Source organism: Amblyraja radiata, chromosome 34 (assembly GCF_010909765.2).
Source record: "Amblyraja radiata isolate CabotCenter1 chromosome 34, sAmbRad1.1.pri, whole genome shotgun sequence".
Taxonomy (NCBI): domain Eukaryota; kingdom Metazoa; phylum Chordata; class Chondrichthyes; order Rajiformes; family Rajidae; genus Amblyraja; species Amblyraja radiata.
In genome coordinates, this window is record NC_045989.1 from 24,299,238 (window position 1) to 24,324,321 (window position 25,084).

At 47.7% G+C, this 25,084-nt stretch overlaps 1 protein-coding gene across 2 annotated transcripts in view; it reads right to left on the minus strand.

Annotated features, from left to right (window-relative positions):
* The window catches only part of mctp2 (multiple C2 and transmembrane domain containing 2), a 186,785-nt gene that overhangs the window by 137,613 nt on the left and 24,088 nt on the right, over positions 1-25,084 (minus strand). For both annotated transcript variants that reach the window (XM_033050709.1, XM_033050708.1), the window contains exon 2: positions 18,243-18,782. In XM_033050709.1, coding sequence (XP_032906600.1) covers positions 18,243-18,701 — 459 coding nt within the window. In that variant the 5' untranslated portion in view covers positions 18,702-18,782. The remainder of the gene's footprint in view (positions 1-18,242; positions 18,783-25,084) is intronic.

A 25,084-nucleotide genomic window follows, 5' to 3' on the forward strand; every position in this document is an offset into this window, starting at 1 on the left:
TCCCTTTCCACTGGCTCTCAGTCTGAAGAAGGGTCTCGACCCAAAACGTCACCTATTCCTTCTCTCCAGAGATGCTGCCTGCCTGTCCCGCTGAGTTACTCCAGCTTTTTGTGAGTCCATCACCATTTCCTCATCCCGTTTTAAACGGTTAACCAGAAGTGCCGTCAATTGGATGGGGAAACTCAACATTTTCTGGAAGATTTCCTTTTTATTTCGCAGCGGGACCACAAATACTTCTGCAATAAACCAAAATATTCTTATTGTTTGTACACAAAATTGCTGGAGGAACTCAGCGGGTGAAGCAGCATCTATGGAGCGAAGGAAATAGGCGACGTTTCGGGCCGAAACCTTTCTTCAGACTCGGTATTCTTATTGTTTAATTAGTAAACAACATTCCATGAACTGGCTGCTCTGCTTTCAACACATTTCCGCCCACACCCTTCATCTCTGCCCGTTTAGCGCGATATCCTTGTTTGGTGAAAGCTACCAGTGATTTCTGCATCAATTCTCATCGTCTACTTATTAAACATGTTTTATCTTATTTCCCACAGGACTGGGTGACAGAGCACAATCAAACTTAATAATTAAATTAAGTCATCGTAAAGTCCTAACGGGGGCCACGGTAGCACGGCAGTCCTGACTAGTTAAGATGTTTCATTTCTTTCATTTAGTTTAGAGAGACAGCGCGGAAACAGGCCGTTCGGCCCACCGAGTCCGCACCGACCAGCGATCCCCGAACACTACCGCTATCCTATACCAACTAGGGACAATTTAACCCAGCCAATTAGCCGACAAACCTACACCACTTTGGAATGCGGGAGGAATCCGGAGAAAACCCACGCAGGTCACGGGGAGAACGTACAAACTCTGTACAGACAGCACCCATAGTCAGGATGGAACCCGGGTCTCTGGCGCTGTGAGGCAGCAACTCTACCGCTGCGCCACCGTGCTGCCCAGATTGATTGAATTCCATTCCCTAATCAATCATTACCCAAATTTCAGGTAGTATGTCGTAGGGGAGCTGCTCTGGCAGCAGCCATGTCAGCAGCACGTTAGTTTTTTCAACTTTTTTTTTATTTTTTAGTATGTTCTACAGTATGTTTAAAGTATGTTTTAATGTTCCTTTGTGTGTTTTGTGTGGGGGGTGGGTGGTGGTGTGGGGGGGGTGAGGGTGAAACCGCTTCGGTCGCCTCCTCCATGGAGAGGCAACTTTTTCCAGGTCGCCTCCCCCGTGGCCTAACATCAAGGATCGGCGCGGCCTTTCCACGGAGACGCGCCCGGGACTTCAGCGGCGAGCGCAGCGTGGACTCTCGGCGTGGAGCGGGTGAGCCCTCGCTGGGGCTCGCTGGAGGGGAGCGCTCGGTTTTGCAAGCCCGCGGCAGCCGGCAGCCTGAAGCCGCGGTCTGCAGAGTTCCAGCTGGTGCGGCGTCTACAGCCCGGGATCCCTCGTTGGGGACCCGGGGGGGGAAAAAGAAGCCACCACTGCCGGCCCGCGGCCAACTTCTACCGCGGGCCCGGCGTGAACTTAACATCACCCCTGGAGGGGAGCTTCGACCGCCGGCCCTGCAGTCTACGGTGCTTCTGGCTGCGGCGGAGACTTTAAATCTCGACCGCCGGCCTGCGTCCTACACCAACTTAAAGCTGCAGTCTCCGGTGAGGAAGAGCCGATCCTGGACTGACTCTGGACTCTGGTCCTGTCCACAGGGGGGAAATGGAGGAGGACTGGCCAAATTCTGTGCCTTCCACCACAGTGATGAATGCTGTGGTGGATGTTTGTGTTACATTTTTATTGTGGCTGTGTGTTCTTTATTATTGTACTGCTGCTGACAACCCAAATTCCACCGACCCTGGTTGTGTGGCAAATAAATTCTATTCTATTCTAAATTCTATTCTATACTTTTCCTTCTGAAGAAAGATGACAAAGATTAATGTTCAATTTTTAATTTCTAACATTAATTGGTGATATTATTGTTTGAAGGACACATTATTACTGTTTACATTGAGCCATAGTAACTGAATATAAACAGTGCTTATCGAAACAAGTTTGACATTTCCTCTTTTGCAACTTTGATATCCTGTTTCCTGGATCACGCCTGTCCTTTATACTTCTGTTTCACCTCACCGCATTAGATGCCTCGGGAGCCTGATCCGATAAATAGAGGTGATGTGTGAGTGTCTACGGTGCGTGTGAAGCCACATTGTGTTCTGAACACCTCCCATCTCAAGGGGATATGGGGGTCACAGTGTAAGAATAAGGGGTCGGCTATTTACGGCTGAGATGAGGAAAAACGTTCTCACCCAGAGAGTTGTGAATCTGTGGAATTCTCCGCCACAGAAGGCAGTGGAGGCCAATTCACTGGATGTTTTCAAGAGGGAGTTAGATTTAGCTCTTAGGTTTAAAGGAATCAAGGGATATGGGGGGAAAAAAGCAGGAATGGGGTGCTGATTTCAGATGACCAGCCATAATCATATTGAATGGCTCGAAGGGCCGAATGACCTTCTTCAGCACCTATTCTCCATGTTGACCCAGAATTGAGCACACCATTATATTATTGATGGGCAGAGCTAACTTTGTGCCAGGATTTGTACTCAAAGTTCAGTTTGCACATTAACCTCTGCAGATTTCCATCACACCGTTGAACATGTTTAGGGTGGCACAGGGGTAGAATTGCTGCCTCACATCACCAGTGACCCAGGTTCCATCCTGACTACGGGTGCTGTCTGTACGGAGTTTATACATTCTGCCCGTGACCGCGTGGGTTTTCTCCGCATGCTCCCATTTCCTCCCACATTCCAAAAACCTCCATGGCTTGCAGGTCAATTGGCTTCTGTAAAATAATCCCATATGTGTAAGATAGTGTTAGTGTCTGTCTGTCTGTCTGTCTGTCTGTCTGTCTGTCTGTCTGTCTGTGTCTGTGTATGTGTCTGTGTCTGTGTCTGTGTCTGGGTGTGTCTGGGTGTGTCTGGGTGTGTCTGGGTGTGTCTGGGTGTGTCTGGGTGTGTCTGGGTGTGTCTGGGTGTGTGTGTGTCTGTGTGGGGAGGAAAAACGCTTGTCGGCACGGACTAGGTGGGCTGAAGGACCTGCTTCCACAACAGTCCCTTGTCTTTTTTCTCTTTTTTCTCTTTGTTTCAATTTTTAATTTCAAGTTTTCGTTGTGGTAACTGGTTGTGTGTTGTGAATGTTGGCGGACCAATTATCCTCCGGGGATGAACAAACTTCTATTATATCGTGTCGTAGAGGGAGGAATCTCGGAGTACAACTCTGGGAGAACTCGCTACTCCGGTGATTAACAGCAGGAGAGGCTATACATCCAGATGGGCTGCATTTCAGCTACTCCCTCCCGCACTGAAACACAACCAGGATTTACACATTTTGGTCCGAGGTGCAGGTTGACCCTGCATGCCTCAAATCCAGTCGCCATTAATGACACAAGTCGACACAAGAGATATTTAGTTTGGTTTTATAGTGGTGGGACAGCTCACTAAATGTCAAGAGTGAAAGAGAACCAACTAAAATATTAAGTGGATTTAGAATGGGGATGAGGAGGAACTTCTTTAATCAGAGCATGTTTCCTCTATGGGGAGAGTCTAGGACCAGAGGACACAGCCTCAGAATAAAGGGATGTACCTTTAGAATGGAAGATAGACACAAAATGCTGGAGTAACACAACGGGACAGGCATCATCTCTGGAGAGAGGTTTTGTGTGACGTCTCGGGTAGAGACTCGAAATGTTAATAAGAAGGGTCTCGACCCAGACTTCAGAGATGCTGCCTGTCACGTCGAGTTACTCCAGCATTTTATGTCTTTCTCCGGTGTAAACCAGCATCTGCAATTCCTTCCTACCTTTAGAATGGAGATGAGGAGGGATTTCTTTAGCCAGAGAGTGGTGGATCTATGAAATTCATTGCCACAGACGGCAGTGGAGGCCAAGACATTGGGTATTTTTAAAGCAGAGGTGGATAAGTTCTTGATTAGCAAGGGCTCAAAGGTCACAGGCAGAAGGCAGGAGAATGGGGTTGAGAGGGAAAGATAGATCAGCCACAATCGAATTGAGGAGCAAACTTGATGGGCTGAATGGTCTAATTCTGCACTTACATCTGATGATCTAAAGGTGAGAAACATCAATGAATCTGGAACAGCGAAGAAAAGAACACTGATACAAGAGAAATGCATGATTGAAACAGCACGCTGGGCTAAAGTAACACTCATTTCCAAAGGTGCTGTTGCTGTGGTAACTACTTATTAGTGGCAAATTTTTTTGAAACCAGAATCTGAATTCTGGCCTAATTAAAAAAGGTACAGGGAAGGTTCTGGAAACCAAATGTCACATACTCAATAAACCACACTGGCGAGATATTATAAAAAAAAAAAAAAACATAATCAGTTGTGAACCTTTGAAAAGTTATTTGTATCTTTTAAGTTTCGGACTCAGTCTTTACCACCACTGTGGCCCAGCTGGTAGAGATGCTGTCTCAGCACCAGAGAGCGGGGTCTCAATGCTGACCTCAGGTGCTGGCTGTGTGGAGTTTGCACGTTCTCCCTGTGAATGTGAGGGTTTCCAACAAGATCTCCGGTTTAAGGTCAAAAGTGATAGGACTAGAATAAGGCCACTCGGCCCATCAAGCCTACTCCACCATTCAATCATGGCTGATCCACCTCTCCCTCCGAACCCCATTCTCCTGACTTCTCCCCATAACCTCTGACACCTGTACTAATCATGAATCTATCTATCTCTGCCATACAAAATATCCACTGACTTGGCCTCCACAGATTCACCACCCTCTGACAACATACATTTCTCCTCATCTCCTTCCTAAAGGAAGTTTCCTCCCACATCCCAAAGATGTGCAGGTTTGTAGACTTTTCTTTAGACCTTAGTGATACAGTGCAGACAGAGGCCATTAGGCCCATGGGTCCATGCTAACCTGTGATCACCCCGTACACGAGCACTACCCTACTCACACTAGGGACAATTTATGATTTTACCGAAGCCAATTAATCTACAAACATGTACGTCTTTGGAGTGTGGGAGGAAACCGGAGCACCTGGGGAAAACCCACGCAGGTCACGGGTAGAACGTGCAAACTCCGTACAGACAGCTTCCACGCTCAGGATTGAAGCTGGGTCTCTGGCGCTGCGCCACCGTGCTGCCTAATTGTAGGTTAATTGGCCTTTGTAGAATTGCCCACAGTGTATGTGCAAGTGGAATAACACAGAACTAGTGTGAATGGGTGTTCGATGGTCAGCATGGACTGGGTGGGCCGAAGGGCCTGTTTCCATGCTGTATCTCTAACAGAGACCAGATGCCAAATTGGTTCAAATCCGAATCCTCACATTCCCACTGCATTCAGTTGAAGAGTAGGGAGCTTCAGACCTTGGTCATTAAAGCCCAGGTTTACTGTGTACGAAAGATCTGGTCTTAGTTGCAAATGGATGACAGCTTGGAACAAAGCCAGTCGCGCAAAAGATAGTTCACATAATTTATGAAAACGTAAACTTCGAAGTTCTAGTCCATGGCTCAAGTTCTATAAATGACCCACAAAGTCAAAAACTACAGGCAAGAAATAGTAGCTTACGACCAACAGTTCAAAATGAAGTCCACAAAGCTCAGGTCAGGAATAAACATGGCACCCTGGCATGATACCTTGTTCAGTTTTAGGGTGGCACAGTGGCGCAGAAGTAGAGTAGCTGCCTCACAGCGCCAGAGACCCGGGTTCGATCCTGACACTAGTCTGAAGAAGGGTCTCGACCCGAAACGTCAGCCATTCCTTCCCTCCAGTAATGCTGCCTGTCCCGCTGAGTTACTCCAGCTTTGTGTCCACCTACGATCCTGACTACGGGTGCTGTCTCTACGGAGTTTGTACGTTCTCCCTGTGACCTGCGTGGGTTTTCTCCGAGATCTTCGGTTTCATCCCACACTCCAAAGACGTACAGGTTTGTAGGGTTTAATTGGCTTGGTATATTAATGTTTCCACGCTGTATGACTATGACTTCAAAAACTATATTTTTTACTGCAACATTGATCCTTCAGTGTAAGATGTATTGCTAGTTCTATTCTGAACTAATCCTCGATTATATTTAAACTATAATTGAACGTTTGCCCCTTGAGTCATTCAATAATGCAAGAACTGTAGAGTTGTTAACGCCACTATTTTAAAATACTGATTATAATGTTGAGAAAAAAAAAGTTCGAGAAAAATCTTCAGGAAAGCAATGTTTAAAAAAGAACTGCAGATGCTGGAAAAAGCGAAGATAGACAAAAATGCTGGAGAAACTCAGCGGGTGAGGCAGCATCTATGGAGCGAAGGAATAGGCGACATTTCGGGTCAAGACCCAACATGATGTGGCTATTTGCTTCCAACATTCACAGGCAGAGCTGGATATGACGCTCACTCGCTTAGTAACAGAGGAAGTTTATGAAATTAACTCAAAGCTGTGGACAATATGAAAAATAAACACAAACTGGAAATGTTTTTGTGATTAATATGTTTTTTTCCTGAACTCTTACATCCAGTTCCAGGAAAATGGTCGGGAACAAAAAAATGATTTAACTTCCCCCTTGGAAAAAGATTCCCCTCTATTTTTACATGTCTTGATTTAGTACGAGGCTTGGAAAGGATGTACAAACACACGCAAATCCCTTGTTGCCGCACTTTCCAACAATTACAAATGCACAAATTTAGCTGCAGAATACGTCAGAAAATCGGCAAGTCATTATATGTAGTATCGGATTTGTTTAGATAGCATAAAAATCAAAGGTTTTCACTGTACCTTTGTACACATGACAATAATAAATCTAAACCATGTTCCAAGACCCCCTTCCCTTCTCGAGATGGTTTAATTTTAGTTTAGTTTAGAGATACGGTGTGGAAACAGCCCACCGTATCCACGTCGACCAACAATCACCCGCACCCTAGTTGTATGGTATCCTAAGATGCTAGAACGACTCAGCAGGTCAGGCAGCATCTCTGGGGAAATAGGATGGGCGACGTTCCAAGTCGGAAGCCATCTACAGACCCTCTTTTTCACTCCACATCATCCTAGTTTTACATCAGACACACCAAAGGGGCAACTTACAGAAAGCAATCAACCTACAAACCTGTACGTCTTTGGGATGTGGGAGGAACCCAGAGCGCCCGGAGAAAACCCACGCGGTCCTCACAGGGAGGACGTACAAATTTGGTGCAGACAGCACCCGTGGTCAGGATGGAACCACAGTCTCTGGCGCTGTGAGGCAGCAACTCTACCACTGTGCCCCCACTAATCGCTCCATTGCAAGCTGTAGGTGGGGCACAGGTGATTGGGTGATGACTCGTTCCCCTGGACTCACCTCCTCCGGCGGCCACACTCTGCTCATCACCTCCAGCACGGACATCGTTGGTCAACCTGCTGAAGTCCTCCTCCCTGGGCCAGCCGACCACCGCACTTCAAGGCTGCGCACCAACTGGACTGGATGTCCTCGGGACTCGCTCTGTCCCACCGGGCCCACTCCTCGCTTCCCAGTTATGCTTCCCTGCCTCCGGAGCTCCGCAAACACACACCTCCCTCCAGCCCGCTCCGTGACCTGCAGCTTCTCAGCACTGCGTTCCGCATCCCTCCGATCCCCGCCTCCTCCACCCTCCCTTGAAACAGAGGAACAACATCTCATCCTATGACTAAGCCAACATCAGCCTTGTCTCAACAATGACATCAACTACTCCAGATAATGAGCATCTCCAGCTTCTTGTTTTAGGTTTCAGATTCCCAGCATCCACAGTATTTTCCCTTTGTTATTTCACATAACGATTCCTCTACCCCCGTCCGCACCCACACCAGACCAAATCTTTTGTTTCGCGCCATCCCCCACCATCACTGCCGTCATTTAAACCTCTTCCATCTTCCGCAGAGATACAGCTCATCAGCTTCACTCTCACTTCTCTGTACAGGCTTCTACACGTGCTATCAAACTGAAACGTTGGGGACTCGAGAAACTGCAGATGCTGGAATCTTGAGCAAAAGTCTTTTTACACAGAGAGTGGTGGGTGCCTGGAACAGCCCGTCAGTAGGGTGGTGGTGGTGGAGGAGGCAGGTACGATAGTGGCCTTCAAAAGGCACACTGAAACCCAGGGATAGGAGGAATATGGATCACCAACTTCCAGAGGAACTCGGTGGGTCAGGCAGCAACCCCGGAGGGTATGTGCAGGAAGGAACTGCAGCTGCTGGTTTAAACCGAAGGTAGACACAAGATGCTGTAGTAACTCAGCGAGACAGGCAGCATCTCTGGAGAGAAGGAATGGGTGACGTTTCCGGGTGGCCAGTCTGAAGAAGGGTCTCGACCCGAAATGTCACCCATTGCTGAGTTACTCCAGCACTTTGTGTCTATCTTCGCTAGAAATAAGCATCTGTAGCTTGTTCAGTTTTAGGGTGGCAAGGTGGAGCAACAGTAGAGTTGCTGCCTTAGAGCACCAGGGACCCGGGTTCCATCCTGACACTAGTCTGAAGGGTCTCAACCTGAAACCAGAGTTACTCCAGCATTTTGTGTATCTGTGGAGAATATGAACAGGTGGCATTTTGAATGTCATAATGACAAGAGCTTCTGGAAAACAGTCAAATAGTAAAGAAAAAATAATTCTCAATTCTACAATATATTAATACCCAGTCACAATCTTCACTCTAATAAATATTTTAGACGAGAATTATTTTTCAGCTGGCACAAACAAGGGCCAACTTAATTCCTCTTTAGACTTTAGAGATACAGAATGGAAACAGGCCCTGTGGCCCAACGTGTCCACGCCGACCAGCGACCCCCAGACACCAACACTATCCTTCACATACTAGGGACAACTTGCACATACACCGAGTCAATTGACCTACAAACGCACGTCTTTAGAGTGGGGGAGGAAACCGAAGATCTCGGAGAAAACCCACATAGGTCACGGGAAGAACGTACAAACTCCGTACAGGCAGCACCAGCTGTCGGGTTCGAACCCGGGTCTCCGGCGCTACAAGCGCTGTAAGGCAGCAACTCTACCGCTGCGCCACCGTTCAAATGTTATTTCACTTTCCCGTGCGCTACCGACATTCGTGGGGGATTTACAAAAGTCAATTAATCTACAAACCCACGTGACTTGAGTGAGGAAGGAAACCGGAGCACCCGGGGAAAACCCACGCGGTCACAGGTCACATACAAACTCCACACAGACAGCACCCGTAGTCAGGATTGAACCCGGGTCTCCTGGCACTGCGAGGCAGCAACTCCACCACTTCCAGCAACTTTCTCTGTGAACTCGTTCAATTTAATCAGCGTTTTACCCTCTTTTTAGTTCAACGTTTAAGCAACAGCGTAGGATGGCAGCTGGTAACGCATGCAAAGACAACCTTGCAATTAGCAAAGAGTTCAATCCCAAGCATGAAAGCAAAAGGTACCGATTAAAACAAATAAATGATACAATCCCAATGGGTAAAGCCTGATGTTGAGTATTTCTAAATTAACGAGGGAATGTTTACCAGATCACAGTGAAGGCAGGCAGCGATCAGCACAGCGCAGGTTTCAAGATCGGATAGACACAAAGTGCCGGAGTAACTCAGCGGGACGGGCAGCATCGCTGGAGAGAAGGAACGGGTGACTTTTCGGGTTGAGACCCTTCTTCAACCTCGGCGATGAGCAGCCACAAGGAAAGGCAGCTTCCGAATGAGCAACGACAAACCGGTGGAAAATGGATTCCCCACACAGAGTGCGGTACCCTGGAGGACCAGGGATTCCACGAGCAGACTGCATCATCTCAACTACTGGGAACGCAACACAAATACAAACAGGAAGCACTCCAAACACACGGCAGGTGAGGCAGCAGCTGTGGATCGGCAAGCCATTAACGTTCAAGGGCAAAATTGCCCAGCAGAGGCTCACTGACAAGGTAGCACCCAACTAAAGCTTGTAACTGAAAGTTCTATCACTCCAGGATAAGCTGAAAACAACAACACCTTAACTCTCAATTTGCACGCTTTCATTGTCTCTCCATAATGTAACACACACACACACACACACACACACACACACACACACACACACACACACACACACACACACACACACACACACACACACACACACACACACACACACACACACACACACACACACACACACACACACACACACACACACACACACACACACACACACACACACACACACACACACACACACACACACACACACACACACACACACACACACACACACACACACACACACACTACAGACAATTAACAATTGTACTGAAGCCTATTAACGTACAAACCTGTAGGTCTATGGAATGTGGGAGAAAACCTGAGCACCTGGAGGAAACCCACGTGGTCACAGGGAGAACGTACAAACTCCGTACAGACAGCACCCTTAGCCAGGATCGAACCCGGGTCTCTGACGCTGTAAGGCAGTAGCTCTACTGCTGCGTCACTGTGCCACCCCTGCTGTGTCATATAGCATGGAAAGAGGCCGTTCAGCCCAACATACCCGTGCCAGCCATCAAAGGCCTATCTATACTAATACCATTCACCAGCACTTGGTCTATAACCTTCTATGCCTTTGCAATTGAACTCAAATCAAGATGCTTTTTAAATATTTCTAAACATCCTGCCTCTTGCACCCAATGAGGCAGTGCAAGCGAGATAGCCATCACTCTGGGCAGTGTGTACACACCAAAGGAAATAAAGCTTATGTTCACCACAGTCAAACACATGATCAGCTGCTAAACAGGAAGATGCTCATCAGACCAACACTACAGACATTTGAAAGATTTGATACCTCCCCACAAGACATGAACTCAGCCCAGAGCCACCAGAGGTAGACACAGAGTGCTGGAGTAACTCAGCGAGCCAAGTGGCATCACTGGAGGAAAAGGGTTGGGAACATTCCACGTCAAGACCATTTTCCCGACCCAATACATCACCCATCCTTTTTCTCCAGTGAGGCCCCCTGACCTGCTGAGTTACTCCAGCACTTTGTGTCTATCTCTGGTGTAGGTCAGCATCTGCAGTTCCTGGTTCCTACTTGGGCTAGATGCTGCACACTGGATTCACACTGCGTTGGAGATCAGACAGCTTCTGGACCAAAGTGCCAGACTTTTCTTCACTTCCTGCATGTGTGGGTGTGACCAATCACACCCACATTTATTGACCATCTTTACTGACCAGAGGACTGCCTTTTTGATCAAAAAAAACTTTCATTGGCTCCTGCCCACCCAAATTATTATATATTTTTTAACTCGAACTAAGGCAACATTCTAGAGGAACTCAACGAGTCATTCAGAAGAAGGGTCCTGACCCAAAATGTTGTCCGTCCATTCCCTCCGCAGATGTTGCCTGACCCGCCGAGTCCCTCCAGTTCTGTTCAAGAAGGAACTGCAGATGCTGGAAGATCGAAGGTAGACAAAAATGCTGGAGAAACTCAGCGGGTGCAGCAGCATCTACGGAGCGAAGGAAATAGGCGACGTTTCGGGCCGAAACCCTTCTTCAGTCCCTCCAGTTCTGTATGTTTTACTCAAGATTCCTTCTGCCCACTGAGTCCACATACACTGTCAAGCACCAATGTAAGTTGTCTCATCTGCATCTCCCCCATATGGTCATTAACTCACCCCCCCCCCCCCCCCCCCCACACACCACACCACCGAGATGCACTGTTTGGAAGCAAGATAACATCTCCAATCCTCATCGTAAGATAACTACACAAATCCTGCAGTTTCTTACACCTCCATTGCCTCAGATTCTCTCCCCCTCCCCAAACCCCCCCCCCAATTCACTCATCACCATCTCCACACATGCCAGACCATTGGGACATTCCATAGTGTCAGAATACAGATTATTGGAGTTTTAACCCCCTTCTCTCACCAAGGTCATTTGCTTGGACCAAGCATGTCCTCACTATTTTCCAACTAACCTGAGCCAGGATTGAACCTGCGACTTGAATTGAATTGAATTGAATTGAATACCTTTATTGTCATTCAGACCTTACGGTCTGAACGAAATTTCGTGCCTGCAGTCATACATACAATCATACAATAATAAACAACAATAAACACAAATTAACATCCACCACAGTGTATCCTCCAAGCACCTCCTCACTGTGGTGGAGGCAAAAATCTTAGGGTTACTGTCTCTTCCCTCCTCTTCTCCCTCTGCGCTGAGGCGATTCCCCACCGGGCGATGGCACAACAGTCCCGCGGCTCGCCAAACCCCGCAAACGGGCCGGCTCAAACACCGCGGCCCGGGGGTGGTCGAAGCTGCCGCTCTCCAGTCCAGCATACGCAGCCGCTGGCCCGCGGCTCAACCCAGGACTCAGGTCACCGCCGCCAGAACGCCGTCCCAGCCACCGGAGCACCGTTCCAGCCCCGAGCCGGATCGCCCTCACGTGAGTACCGTTCTCCCTCGGGCTGGGCTCCACTCCGACGGGACTTCTATTCTTTAGTATAATTCGCACTGCACTGTGTTCCCAGAGGTGACCCACACTGTTGATGGGAAACATCAGCCGGGGTTGGTGCAGATTGTAACCCCGTTAGAAATACAGGAGACAAAAATACCGGAATAAATACAGCAAATGACATTTCAGTCTAATTGGCCCACGTTAATGAACTAATCTATAATTACTAATTTCTCCAAACATCACAGCAGAAGCAGTGGCAAGACTGAAATGCAATCTGCATATTCCAGTTCCATGCTAAAGTCAATTAATTTTGATGATACTGAAAGCGAGTCAACACGACCTTGACATTTTGTTCAACTCGTCTAGGGTCTAAACTCGTGGATTAGGTCATCTAAGTGGGACAGGCCCTTTCGGCTTTGGAGACGAGTCCTTTAACTTCATGAGAAAGATAGGAACAGAAGTAGGCCACTCTGCCCCTCAGGCCTGCTCTACCATCCACGTGTTCATAAGCTTATACGTGATAGGTGCAGAATTGGGCCATTTGGCCCATCAAGTCTACTCCGCCGTTCATTCATGCCCCATTTTAGTTTAGTTTATTTTCACGTGTGCCGAGGTACAATGAAAAGCTTTGGTTGCGTGCTAACCAGTCAGCAGAAAGACAATACATAATGACAATCGAGCCATTTACAGTGTGTAGATACATGATAAAGGGCCTGTCACACTTGGCAATTTTTTCGGCGACTGCCGGGGAGGACAGACCCTTAAGGGAACAACATTTAGTGCAAGGTAAAGCCAGCAAAGCACGATCAAGGATAGTCCGAGGGTCACCAAAGAGGTAGATAGTAGTTCAGCACTGCTCTCTGGTTGTGGTGGGATGCTTCAGTTCCCTGAGTATACGTTGCATGAGAAGTTTGGACACTGACCCAGAGTGAAAGCTATGAGAGGGGAAGAAGGGGACCTCAGAATGGGAGTGAAAGTTCCAGTTGACTATAAGGAAGCTACGGAATGAATCAAAGAATTAAACATTGAACGAGAGAAGGCTAAATATTGACATGAATAGAGAACAAAATAATAATTGATAGGAAGTTATGCATTGGTTGTTTCTGAGGAATGTGGGCATTGCTGACAAGGCCAGCGTTTGTTCCCTGTTCATATTTATCTGTTATAAAGTAGTGGAGGGTCATCTTCTCAATCTCCTGCATTCATTGTGGGGAAGACAGTCTCTGGTATTGTTGGGCTGGGATTATCTGGATGTAGATCCCATAGTGATGAAGGATTGAAGATTGAGGATTCAGTTCCAAGGTCAGAATTATGTGAAAAGGGACAAAGACAATGGATGTGGCACCAACCAAATGAGTTGCTTCATCCTGGACAGGACTTCAACTCTTTGAACGGCCACAAGTTCTCTAAATGGAGAAAGAATCCAGAAATCGGAGGTGTATAGTCCAGTTCAGTTTAGTTTATTGTCACGTGTACCGAGGTACAGTGAAAAGTTTTTGCTGCGTGCTAACCAGTCAGCGGAAAGACAATGCGTGACTACAATCGAGCCATTTACAATGTACAGATACATAAGGGACTAACGTTTAGTGCATGGTACAGCCAGCAAAGTCCAATCAAGGATAGTCCGAGGGTCACCAATGAGGTAGATATGATACCATACAGTATATGTTGTTAAAAGATAGACACAAGTCCAGGAGTAAATCAGTGGGTCAGGCAGCATCTCTGGACAACATGGAAAGGTGACATTTTGAGTCAGGGTCTGACCTGTTGAATTATTACAGCATTATGTGTCTATATTTGGTATAAACAGCAAATATCGTTCCTTTTTAAAAACATTTTAATACATGTTGTTATGTACATCTCAGGGGAGGGTATGCGAGTTAATGAGAATGTGGACTTTGTGGGCCAAAGGGCCTGTATCAATGCTGTTTCTCTCCGTATGACCCCACATGTCAGGGTGTTGGGGGTTATGGGGAGAAGGCAGAAGAATGGGATCAAGAGGGCAAAATCAATCAGGCAACTGAACCATCCTATCACAACCATAGAGGGACCAAGTAAAGGGGATGTAATGGTCAGTATGGATGAGTTGGGCAGAAGGGCCTGTTTCCGTGCTATGACTTCATGACATTAACCAGATCCATTCTGTTGGCAGTTGCTAGCCCACACTATAGTTACATCCAGTGTGGTAGAGTGAAAGCCTTCTCCTCCAAAAGGATGCCTACGTTGGCAGATAAACGTCGAGTGGCCAACTTGGAACACAAGGGAAAGGGCAAAGCAAACCTTCCATCATTGCACATGGAAGTGACCAATACGTTAATGTGATAGGAGCAGAATCAGGCCATTCAGCCCATCAGGTCTACGCCGCTATTCAATCATGGCTGATCTATGTCCCCTAATCCCATTTTCCTGCCTTCTCCCCATAACCCTCGACACCCGTTCTAATCAAGAATTTTTTGATCCCTGCCTTATAAGTATCCACTGACTTGGCCTCCACTGCCCTCTGTGGCAATGAGTTCCACAAATTAACTACCCTCTGACTAAAGAAGTTCCTCCTCACCTCCTTTCTAAGCGAAGCGCCCTTTAATTCTGAGGCTGTGGCCTCTGGTCTTAGACTCTCCCACCAGTGGAAACATCCTTTCTGGAAGCATTATTCTGCAAGTTTCAACGAGGTCCCTTCTAAACTCCAGCGAGTAGAGGCCCAGTGCTGTCAAACGCTCACCCACTCATTCCTGGAATTTTCCTGCCTTCTCCCCACAACCCCTGACACCCGTGCTAATTAATAGCAAGAAAGGTAATGTACACTTTAAACACAAAAGCTAGTCCTGTGCAGTCTGCTTGGCATTACCTGTAACATACCCAACTTGGAACTCAGTCATGCATGTTGATCTAACATGTCCTCACACACACTCTACCTGGGCCTACCCACTGCCTAACTTGTAAGAAGTGTTACGCGAGCGATTCCTGCTAATCTCCACATTGGATGTCATCGCCTACATCAATAATCTGCCGTAACTTTAGTGCACAACCTGCTTCGCATCAATTCAGATGCCAACACTTAACGTACAACTCAACTGTAAACTCAAACCAACCCATGGGGACAAACGTCGCAGTTTGTGGTTTTGTTGAATAATTTAGTCACCACTGATCGAACTTTCTATCCATTAGCCATGTACAGGAAGTGAACCAAACAGATACATTTGGCCTTGAGGTTATGTCTTCTCACAGCTACACTGCCGTATTGCAGCGGGTAGAGCTGCTGCCTCACAGCACTAGAGACCCGCGTTCGATCCTGACCTCGAGTGCTGTCTGTGTGGAGATTGCATGTTCTCCCTGTAACTGTGTTGGTTTCCTCCAGTTTCCTCTCAATTCCAAACAAATAGGCTGGAAATGGGTGTGTGTGGGGGGGGGGGGGGGGGGGGGGGTGGCAGGAGAGTGGGGTTGAAAGGGGGAAATAAGTAATGCATAATCAAATGGCAGAGCAGACTCGATGGGACAAATGGTCTATTTCTGCTCCTATGTCTTAGGTTTAGTTTAGAGATACAGCGCGGAAATAGGCCCTTCGGCCCACCGATCCCTGCACATTAACACTACCCTACACACACTAGGGACAATGTTTACATTTATACCCAGCTAATTAACCGACAAACCTGTACGTCTTTGGAGTGTGGGAGGAAACCAAAGATCTTGGAGAAAACCCACGTGGTCACAGGGAGAACGTACAAACTCCGTACAGATACCAGTCATGATTAAACCCGGGCTCTCTGGCGCCGTGAGGCAGCAACTCTACCGCTGCGCCACCTGGTATCTCTCTTTTTTTTTTTGGAGAAAAGGAGCTCAAATTTTCACAAAGGGCATCATGTCCCCCGAGATTGGCATTTGTGAGTCATCAAGTTACCGAAGCCACAATAATGACACCAAATAGTCAAGCATCTTATTATTCAAACAATGACTAACTGCTTGACTCAGGGTGATCAATACTGTTAGTACAGATTATCAAAGGTCCTTTCGCAAAATCAATACCTTTTCCTACCCAGTTATACGACTTAAGAAAGGGGGGGGGGGGGGTGGGAGATTGCAACCTTCACGTGGTCCGCCCTGTTTCAACGAATGCAATCAACCCGGCGTGCACAATCAAATAGAACAAGTTGTCTTACAACTTTAGGCTGTGCACGCCATACACAAGAAGAAGAAGGCTCTTCAGTCTTGAGTGCGGTCTAGTTATCAGTAAGATAATTGTTTGATATATTAAACACATTGATATTTTTAAACACATACTAACATTACCAGCTGGCACAAATCAGAATTATACTTTCACTCCCCCGTCTCAAACAACTTTTTAGTGGAATTCCAACGATGAGAGCTATGGATAGCCGGGAACTCTTCAGTTCTAGCAGTAGACAGACAGAATCTTTATTCCCCAGGGTGGAAATATCAAATACTCAAGAGTATAGCAGCTAGTATTTGATACTAGAGGGAAAAGATGAGGGGCAAAATGTGCAAGGCAAGATGGACACACAGCTGGAACAAAGTGCTGGACATGATGGGATGGGTCGATACAATGGTGGCATTGAAGACTTTTGGACAAGCAGGGAATGGAGGGACATGGGTCACATGCAGGCAGATAACGGTTGGTCTTATCATCGTGCACGACACAGGCATCGCGGGCCGAATGGCCTGTTCCTATGCTGTACTGTTTCCTATACAAAGTTGGACTTTCTTTTGGGTGAAGTATATTTTTACACCAACGCCGAACAGTCTTGGTTCGGATTCTAATGCAACTCCTTGATCTGAACACCAAAGAAACACTCTCCCTCTCATGATACGGTCATAGGCCCGACAGCCCAACTCACCCACGCCAACCAACCTGCCCCATCTATAGTCCCACCTGCCTGCTTTTGGCCCATATCCCTCGTTCCACACACCCACCACCCTCTGTGTAAAAAAGTTACCCTTCAGGTTCCTATTAAATCTTTCGCCCTTCACCTTAAACCTCTGTCCTCTGGTTCTCGATTCACCTACTCTGGAAAAAAAACTGTGCGTTTACCCAATCTATTCCTCTCAACTGAACTGTACACTGCAAGGGCCAGGAAGCGAGCGGGTAAGATCATCTCTGACCCCTCTCACCCTGGCCACAAACTCTTTGAATCACTTCCCTCTGGAAGGCGACTCCGGATTGTCAAAGCTGCCACAGCCAGACATAAAAACAGATTATATCCACAAGTAGTTGTGCTACTCAACAGCCAGAAATCTGTAGCCTCCCTTTGATCTGGTATTTTGTTGGTTCACTTGCTTGATCAATGGTGTTTTATAATTAATATTTTATTATTATTAATATTTAGTGTTTTCTGAGATTCGTAACTGTCATTGTATGTCATGTTGTTACTTGTGGGCGGAGCACCAAGGCAAATTCCTTGTATGTGAATACTTGGCCAATAAACTTACTTACTTACTCATGATTTTGTACACCTCTGTTAAGATCACCCCTCATCCTCCTACTCTCCAGGGAATAAATCCTAGCCTGCTCAACCTCTCCCTATAGCTCAGTTCCTCAAGACCTGGCAACATCCTGTAAATCTTCTCTGCACCCTTTCAAGCTCGGCAATGTATTTCCTGTAACATGGTGACCAAGCCCGAACACAAGACTCTAAATGTGGCCTCACCAACTTCTTACACATGACCTCCCAACCTCTGTAATCTGACTGATGAAGGCCAATGTACCGAAAGCCTTCTTAACCACCCTCATTTTCAAGAAAGCTGCCCTCCTAGATCCCTCTGCTCCACAACACATGTTGGATTTACCAATTCATTCCTTCAATTCTCCACATCGGAACAGTCACCACTTACCACATATTTTCCTTCCGTCAATGCATCTGCCAGGTTCAGGTCCGGAATGATTTCCTCGTCGTTTCTGCTGGATTCCATCTCCGACACGGGCAACCCAGTGGGTGGAGAAGGTTCATTGTCAGGCAAAGGGTTTGTTGGATGACCAGCCTCCCCCGAGAGTGCTGCACCCTCCTGGAGGATCTCCTCTTCACTCCTCTCGTCCGCATTCTTGACTGGGGTGGAGGGGCTGCTGTAGTAATTGGGGGCGCGGGACGGGACGAGGGAAGGCGAGTAGCCCTCGTTGTAGCTCTTGACCACCTGCAGCATGTCGGGCTCCGACACGCTCATCCGCTGATCCAGGAGGCGTCTCTGCAAGCCTGCCTTCTTCGTGCCCGACATCTTGCCCTTCAGGTTCTGCAGGAGGGGTTTGGTCTTCGCCCGGAAGGACCTCCACCTGGTGATCTCCTTCTGCTCATCCATCACGTTGGCCGCCGTGCCAAGTCCTCACGTCAAGCGGCAAATAAGAGATGGGACTCTGGCCAACGTCAGGAGAAACAGGATCTGCAGAAAGAGAGCAAACATTGGGAGGCATTGTAATTTTATCATGAAAGAAAACTCAACCACAGGAGCTCAATACACCACGGTGAAATGAAACTATCGCCCTGCAACAAGAATAGACTTGGATTTTTGGCCAGTAGCAAGGGGCGAGGATCCAACTAAAGCATCACTGGTGCCTTGTACGTAGAATGTATTAACTTGGAGTACTAATGTATAGTGGCGCAGCGGTAGAGTTGCTGCCTCACAGCGCCAGAGACCCGGGGTCCATCCCGATTATGGGTGCTGGCTGTACCGTGTGGGAGGGAACCAGAGCGCCCGGAGAAAACCCACACGGTCACGGAGTGAACGTACAAACTCCGTACAGACAGCACCTGTAGTCAGGATCGAACCCGGGCCTCTGGCGCTGTGAGGCAGCAACTCTACCGCTGCGCCACCGTGTTGCGTGTCATGATTTATCTATCAGTGTGTGTGTGTGTGTGTGTGTGTGTGTGTGTGTGTCTGTGTCTGTGTCTGTGTCTGTGTCTGTGTCTGTGTCTGTGTCTGTGTGTGTGTGTGTGTGTGTGTGTGTGTGTGTGTGTGTGTGTGTCTGTGTGTGTGTGTGTGTGTGTGTGTGTGTGTGTGTGTGTGTGTGTGTGTGTGTGTGTGTGTGTGTGTGTGTGTGTTCCTCCTTCATTTTTTCCTTCCCACACTCATCTCAAAACTTATTCCTCACGCATCCAATGGTTTCTAGGATTTTTTTCCAAACCCACAACTTCCTGAAAGTGGCAACACAAGTTGACAGAGTGGTAAAGAGGCTATGTAGTCGGTTTGTCTTCATCGGTCAGGGCATGAAAAATAAGAGTGAGAGGAAGTTAGGATGCAGCTCTCCAGGAGTATGCCGGGTCCCAACCCAGAACGTCATCGATTCCTTCTCTCCAGAGATGCTGCCTGACTCGCTGAGTTACTCCAGCTTTTTGTGTCTGTCTCCCATAATGTTACTGCAAAATGCTGATACATCTTTGGGTAAAGGGCCACTGAGAAGTGACATTTTATCAACTGGTTTCAATCTTAATCTCTTCAGAATATGTAGCGCATGGAATAAAGGGGCAATGAAACTAACTCTGAAGCCATTCAAGGGCGGCACAGCAGATCCCGGAGGGTTTTTGTCAGTCTCCCTGCCTGCTTCCACTACCTGCAACCTCCGGCAACCACCTGCAACCTCCGGGAACCGCACGGAAACCTTGGGGTGGGGCGCAAAGTCTCCAGAGGTTTCCGTTCAGGTTTCCTAGGTGGGACAGGGGTATTTACAGCACCAGAAACCCAGGTTACATCCTGACTACAGGTGCTGTCCGTACTCAGATTGTAACTTCTCTATGTGACTCCAGGTGCTCCTGTTTCCCCCCCACACTCCAAAGACGTGCAGGCTTGTAAAATAATAGGCTTCTGCAAATTGTCCCTAGTGTGTAGGACGGCACAAGTATACGAGGTGATCGCAAGTCGGCGCGGACACGGTGGGCCGAAGGGCCTGTTTTGCGCTGTATTTCTAAACTAAACTATCGTGCAGTACCTTGAATAATGAGGAAATTAAACTTCCTTAGAAATCATTTAAGAACAATTCCTGATGAAGGGATTGAAGATTCAGCTTTTTTTTTTCTTCTTTTTTTTTTTAAATCAAAAATATTTATTCAAATATTAAAATAGTATTTACAATACAATAAAACAAAACACCACCATGATACAAGATGGACAAATATGCTAAGCAACTGCTAAACAACTATATTGCAATCCTTGTCCAGGATACATTCAACCCCCCACGGTGCCCAGCGGGCGCAGAACTCCCTCAGGGTCCCCGTAGACAGGGCGTATTCCCTTTCTATCCGCACCCGGGCACGGACGTATCCCCGGAAAAGGGGCAGGCAGCCGGCTCGGGTAGAGCCCTCCACCGTCTGGCATCTTGCGGTTGGCCAGCTTGGCCAAGATTTAGCTTTTTGGGCAGAGAACAACAGACTGCCCCAGGGTCCGTCCATTACTGTGTAGAGTTTCTCTGAAAATACTAGGCAGAGAGACAAATATTATGAAATAGCTTTGGAAATTAAAAACAGCTGTGAAGATGTTTATTGAGCATCTAACCTACACCAGAACAAAGCATTTCCATTGGTATAGCTGGTCTGCCTCAGAACTACACATGAAAACAACAATAGATAATAGACAATGGGTGCAGGAGTAGGCCATTCGGCCCTTCGAGCCAGCACCGCCATTCAATGTGATCATGGCTGATCATCCACAATCAGTACCTCATTCCTGCCTTCTCCCCATATCCCCTGGTTCCGCTATCTTTAAGAGCCCTATCCAGCTCTCTCTTGAAAGTATCCAGAGAACCAACCTCCTAAGACAGAGAATTCCACAGACTCACAACTCTGTGTGAAAAAGTGTTTCCTCATCTCCGTTCTAAATGGCTTGCCCTGTATTAGAAACATTAAAAAATAGGTGCAGGAGGAGGCCATTCGAGCCAGCACCGCCATTCATTGTGATCATGGCTGATCGTCCCCAATCAATAACCCGTGCCTGCCTTCTTCCCATATCCCTTGATTCCACTAGCCTCTAGAGCTCTAACTAACTCTCTCTTAAATACATCCAGTGATTTGGCCTCCACTGCCCTCTGTGGCAGGGAATTCTACAAATTCACAACTCTCTGGGTGAAAATGTTTTTTTCTCACCACAGTCTTAAATGGCCTTCCCTTTATTCTTAAACTGTGGCCCCTGGTTCTGGACTCGCCCAACATCGGGAACACGTTTCCTGCCTCTAGCGTGTCCAAACCCTTAATAATCTTACATGTTTCAATTAGATATCCTCCCATCCTTCTAATCTCCAGAGTATACTAGCCAGTATAATACCAGACACAGACATAGACACAGACTCTTGCCCATAGTGAACCAGTGGACTTGGGTTTAAGGTGGGGGGGGGGGGGGGGTGGTGGTGAGTGGAACAAGCTGCTGGCTGGAGGAGGTAGTTGAGGCAGGGACTATCACATTTAAGAAACATTTAGACAGGCACATGGATAAGACAGGATCAGAGGGCCATGGGCCAAACGCTGGTAGGTGGAACTAGTGTAGCATGTTGGCCGTTGTGGTCAAATTGAGCTGAAGGGTCTGTTTCCACTGTGTGACTATGACTGGAAATGTATTTTCATCACAACTACACGACAATGTTCCTGATGCAGCTCAATTATAGCAGCTGTACCACCGTGTGATATACAACGCATCGTCATTTTCACACTGCCAACCAATAAGTTACACCTCCACTTCCGATGCTCGATTCCTGCTGTCAGTCTAAAAGCCCTGTCCCACGGTACGAGTTCATTCCAAGAGTTCTACCGAGGTTACCCTGATTTGAACTCGGAGATTTACGGTAATGGCCACTCGTCGGTACTCGGGGCTCTCGTGGACATTTTTCATCATGTTGAAAAATCATCACGAGTCTTCCCGTGCTTACCTGCCGTTAGCGAGTCTTCCCGAGTACCTGCCGTTAGCGCTAAGAGACGTCCCCGAGCTCCGACGTTCATTCTCCGTGCTTACCACGAGTTTAATTTTTTTTTAACTCGGAAGAGCTCTTGGAATAAACTCGTACCGTGGGCCAGGGCTTTAAGGAACACTTTGCTGCTTCAGGCAGTGAGGTCACAGTCACTCTGCCTCTCGTCGTAAAATTGGCTGCACACTGTGCAATATTCTACTAAAAGCATTACACGAGGTTGTATCAATCTTCATTGTATCAATCCGAATCGAGGTTCAGTACAAGACCACATGGAATCATCAGGTGTGATAAAACTTAGTTTAGAGATACAGCGTGGAGACAGGACCAAGTCCACACCAACCAGCGATCCCCGCACACTAACGCAATCCTACACACACTAGGGAGAATTTACATTTATACAAAGTATAAAAACTCAAGTCAATTAACCTACAAACCTGTACGTCTTTGGAGCGTGGGATGAAACCGAAGATCTCGGACCCACACCTGGAGGGATACCCGAACCACACCTGGCCGGTTACCTGACCCACACCTGGCCAGTCACCTGACCCACACCTGGAGGGATACCCGAACCACACCTGGCCAGTTACCTGACCCACACCTGGCCAGTCACCTGACCCACACCTGGCCGGATACCCGACCCACACCTGGCCGGTTACCCGACCCACATCTGGCCGGTTACCTGACCCACACCTGGCCTGTTACCCGACCCACACCTGGCCGGTTACCCGAACCACACTCTGGCAATACGATGGACTTTGTCAGAAAACATCAGTGACATCCCAAGAAGGACATCTTTGACCACAAGGCCATGACCAAGGCTCTCCACACCCACGGAGGCAACGAGCAGAGATTCACGATGTTTTCTCCTCACAAATACACAGGCTTCACAACCGCCTCCCGAAGCAGGGCCAGATGCACGTGGGTGAGACCAAGCGTAGACCTCTCGACCATTTTGCTGAACACACTCCGTACTCTAGCAAGATTGTGCCCATGTATAAGAAGAATTTTTACTGAACATTACGCAACTAAAGGATTTTCACTCTACCTGGGTACATGTGACAATAAATTGCCACAAACCATAGAACTGGAACGGTTGGTCACTCACCAACATCCTGGCTTTACTAAGCTCCTTCTATGGAATGTCCCTGAGCTATCAAAATGTTACTAATTGCAAAGTAGAATATTGCATAAGCCCCAAATAAAAAGATAGATTCTTGGAAACAGAGGGAGAGGCAGCCCTTGTTTGAAAGAGTAACCAAGATAATATTTCAGACTGACAACTTCGTACCGGGTCTAAACCATTTCTTGGCATCATGTTCGGCATTGTTGACAGAAGAGCCTGTTCCGATGCTGTCCTGTGCATTTCTTTGTGTAGGAAGGAACTGCAGTTGCTGGTTTAAAACAAAGACACACACAAAATGCTGGAGTGACTCAGCGGGACAGGCAGCATCTCTGGAGAGAAGCAATGGGTGATGTTTCGGGTCGAGACCCTTCTTCAGACTGAACATTTATTTGTTGCGTGTTCCATCTATTAAGTCTGGATATCTCTCTCCCTTCTCATAGTTGCAACTTGACCTGCTGAATATTTCAAATATTTTGGGTTTTAATTTATATTTGAGGTTTCTCAGCCTGCGGAAGTCAATCAATGCCAGCAAATTTGTCCTCTGTTGTAGAGCAAAGAATGCAAGTCACTATGAATGTTTCTAACGACAAACAGGATGAAGACTGATAAACACAGAGTGCTGGAGTAACTCAGCGGGTCAGGCACCATCTGTGGAGAACATGGATAGGTGACGTTTCGTGGCAGGACCCTTCTTCAGGCTTCTTCACTGCCATTGAATCACTCTGCAACAACCCAGATTGGGTTATCAAACCAGCCGACAAGGGAGGTGCCGTGGTAGTCTGGCGCGTCGATCTCTACAAAGCCGAGGCCACGCGCCAACTCTCGGACACCTCCTCCTACATACCCCTGGACCATGACCCCACTGACGAGCACCAGGCCACCATATCTAGCACCATCACCGACTTCATCAACTCCCACGTCCTGCCCGACCGAGCCTCCAACCTCATCGTTCCCCAGCCCCGCACGGCCCGTTTTTACCTTCTCCCCAAAATCCACAAACCTGACTGTCCCGGTAGACCCATTGTCTCTGCCTGTTCGTGCCCCACAGAACTCATCTCCACATACCTTGACTCCATACTATCCCCCTTTGTCAAATCCCTTCCTACCTATGTTCTAGACATCTCAGACACTCTCCGCCGCCTCCGCGCATTCCATTCTCTAGGCCCTCACCCCCTCATCTTCACCATGGACGTCCAGTCACTCTACACCTCCATCCCCCACCAGGATGGCCTCAAAGCCCTCCGGTTCTTCCTCGACCAGAGGAGCAACCTATACCCAGCCACTGACACTCTCCTCTGCCTAGCGGCGCTGGTCCTCACCCTCAACAACTTTACGTTTGACTCCTCCCATTTCCTCCAAACACAAGGCGTAGCTATGGGCACACGCATGGGCCCCAGCTACGCCTGCCTCTTTGTCGGGTACGTTGAACAATCCTTGTTCAATACGTACCAGGGCCCCATCCCCGACCTCTACCTCCGTTACATCGACGACTGCTTTGGGGCCACCTCCTGCACCCACACACAACTGACTGACTTCATCCACTTCACCACCAACTTCCATCCGGCACTCCAATACACCTGGACCATTTCCGACACTTCCCTACCATTCCTTGACCTCACTATCTCCATCACAGGTGATAGACTCCTGACCGACATCCACTACAAACCCACT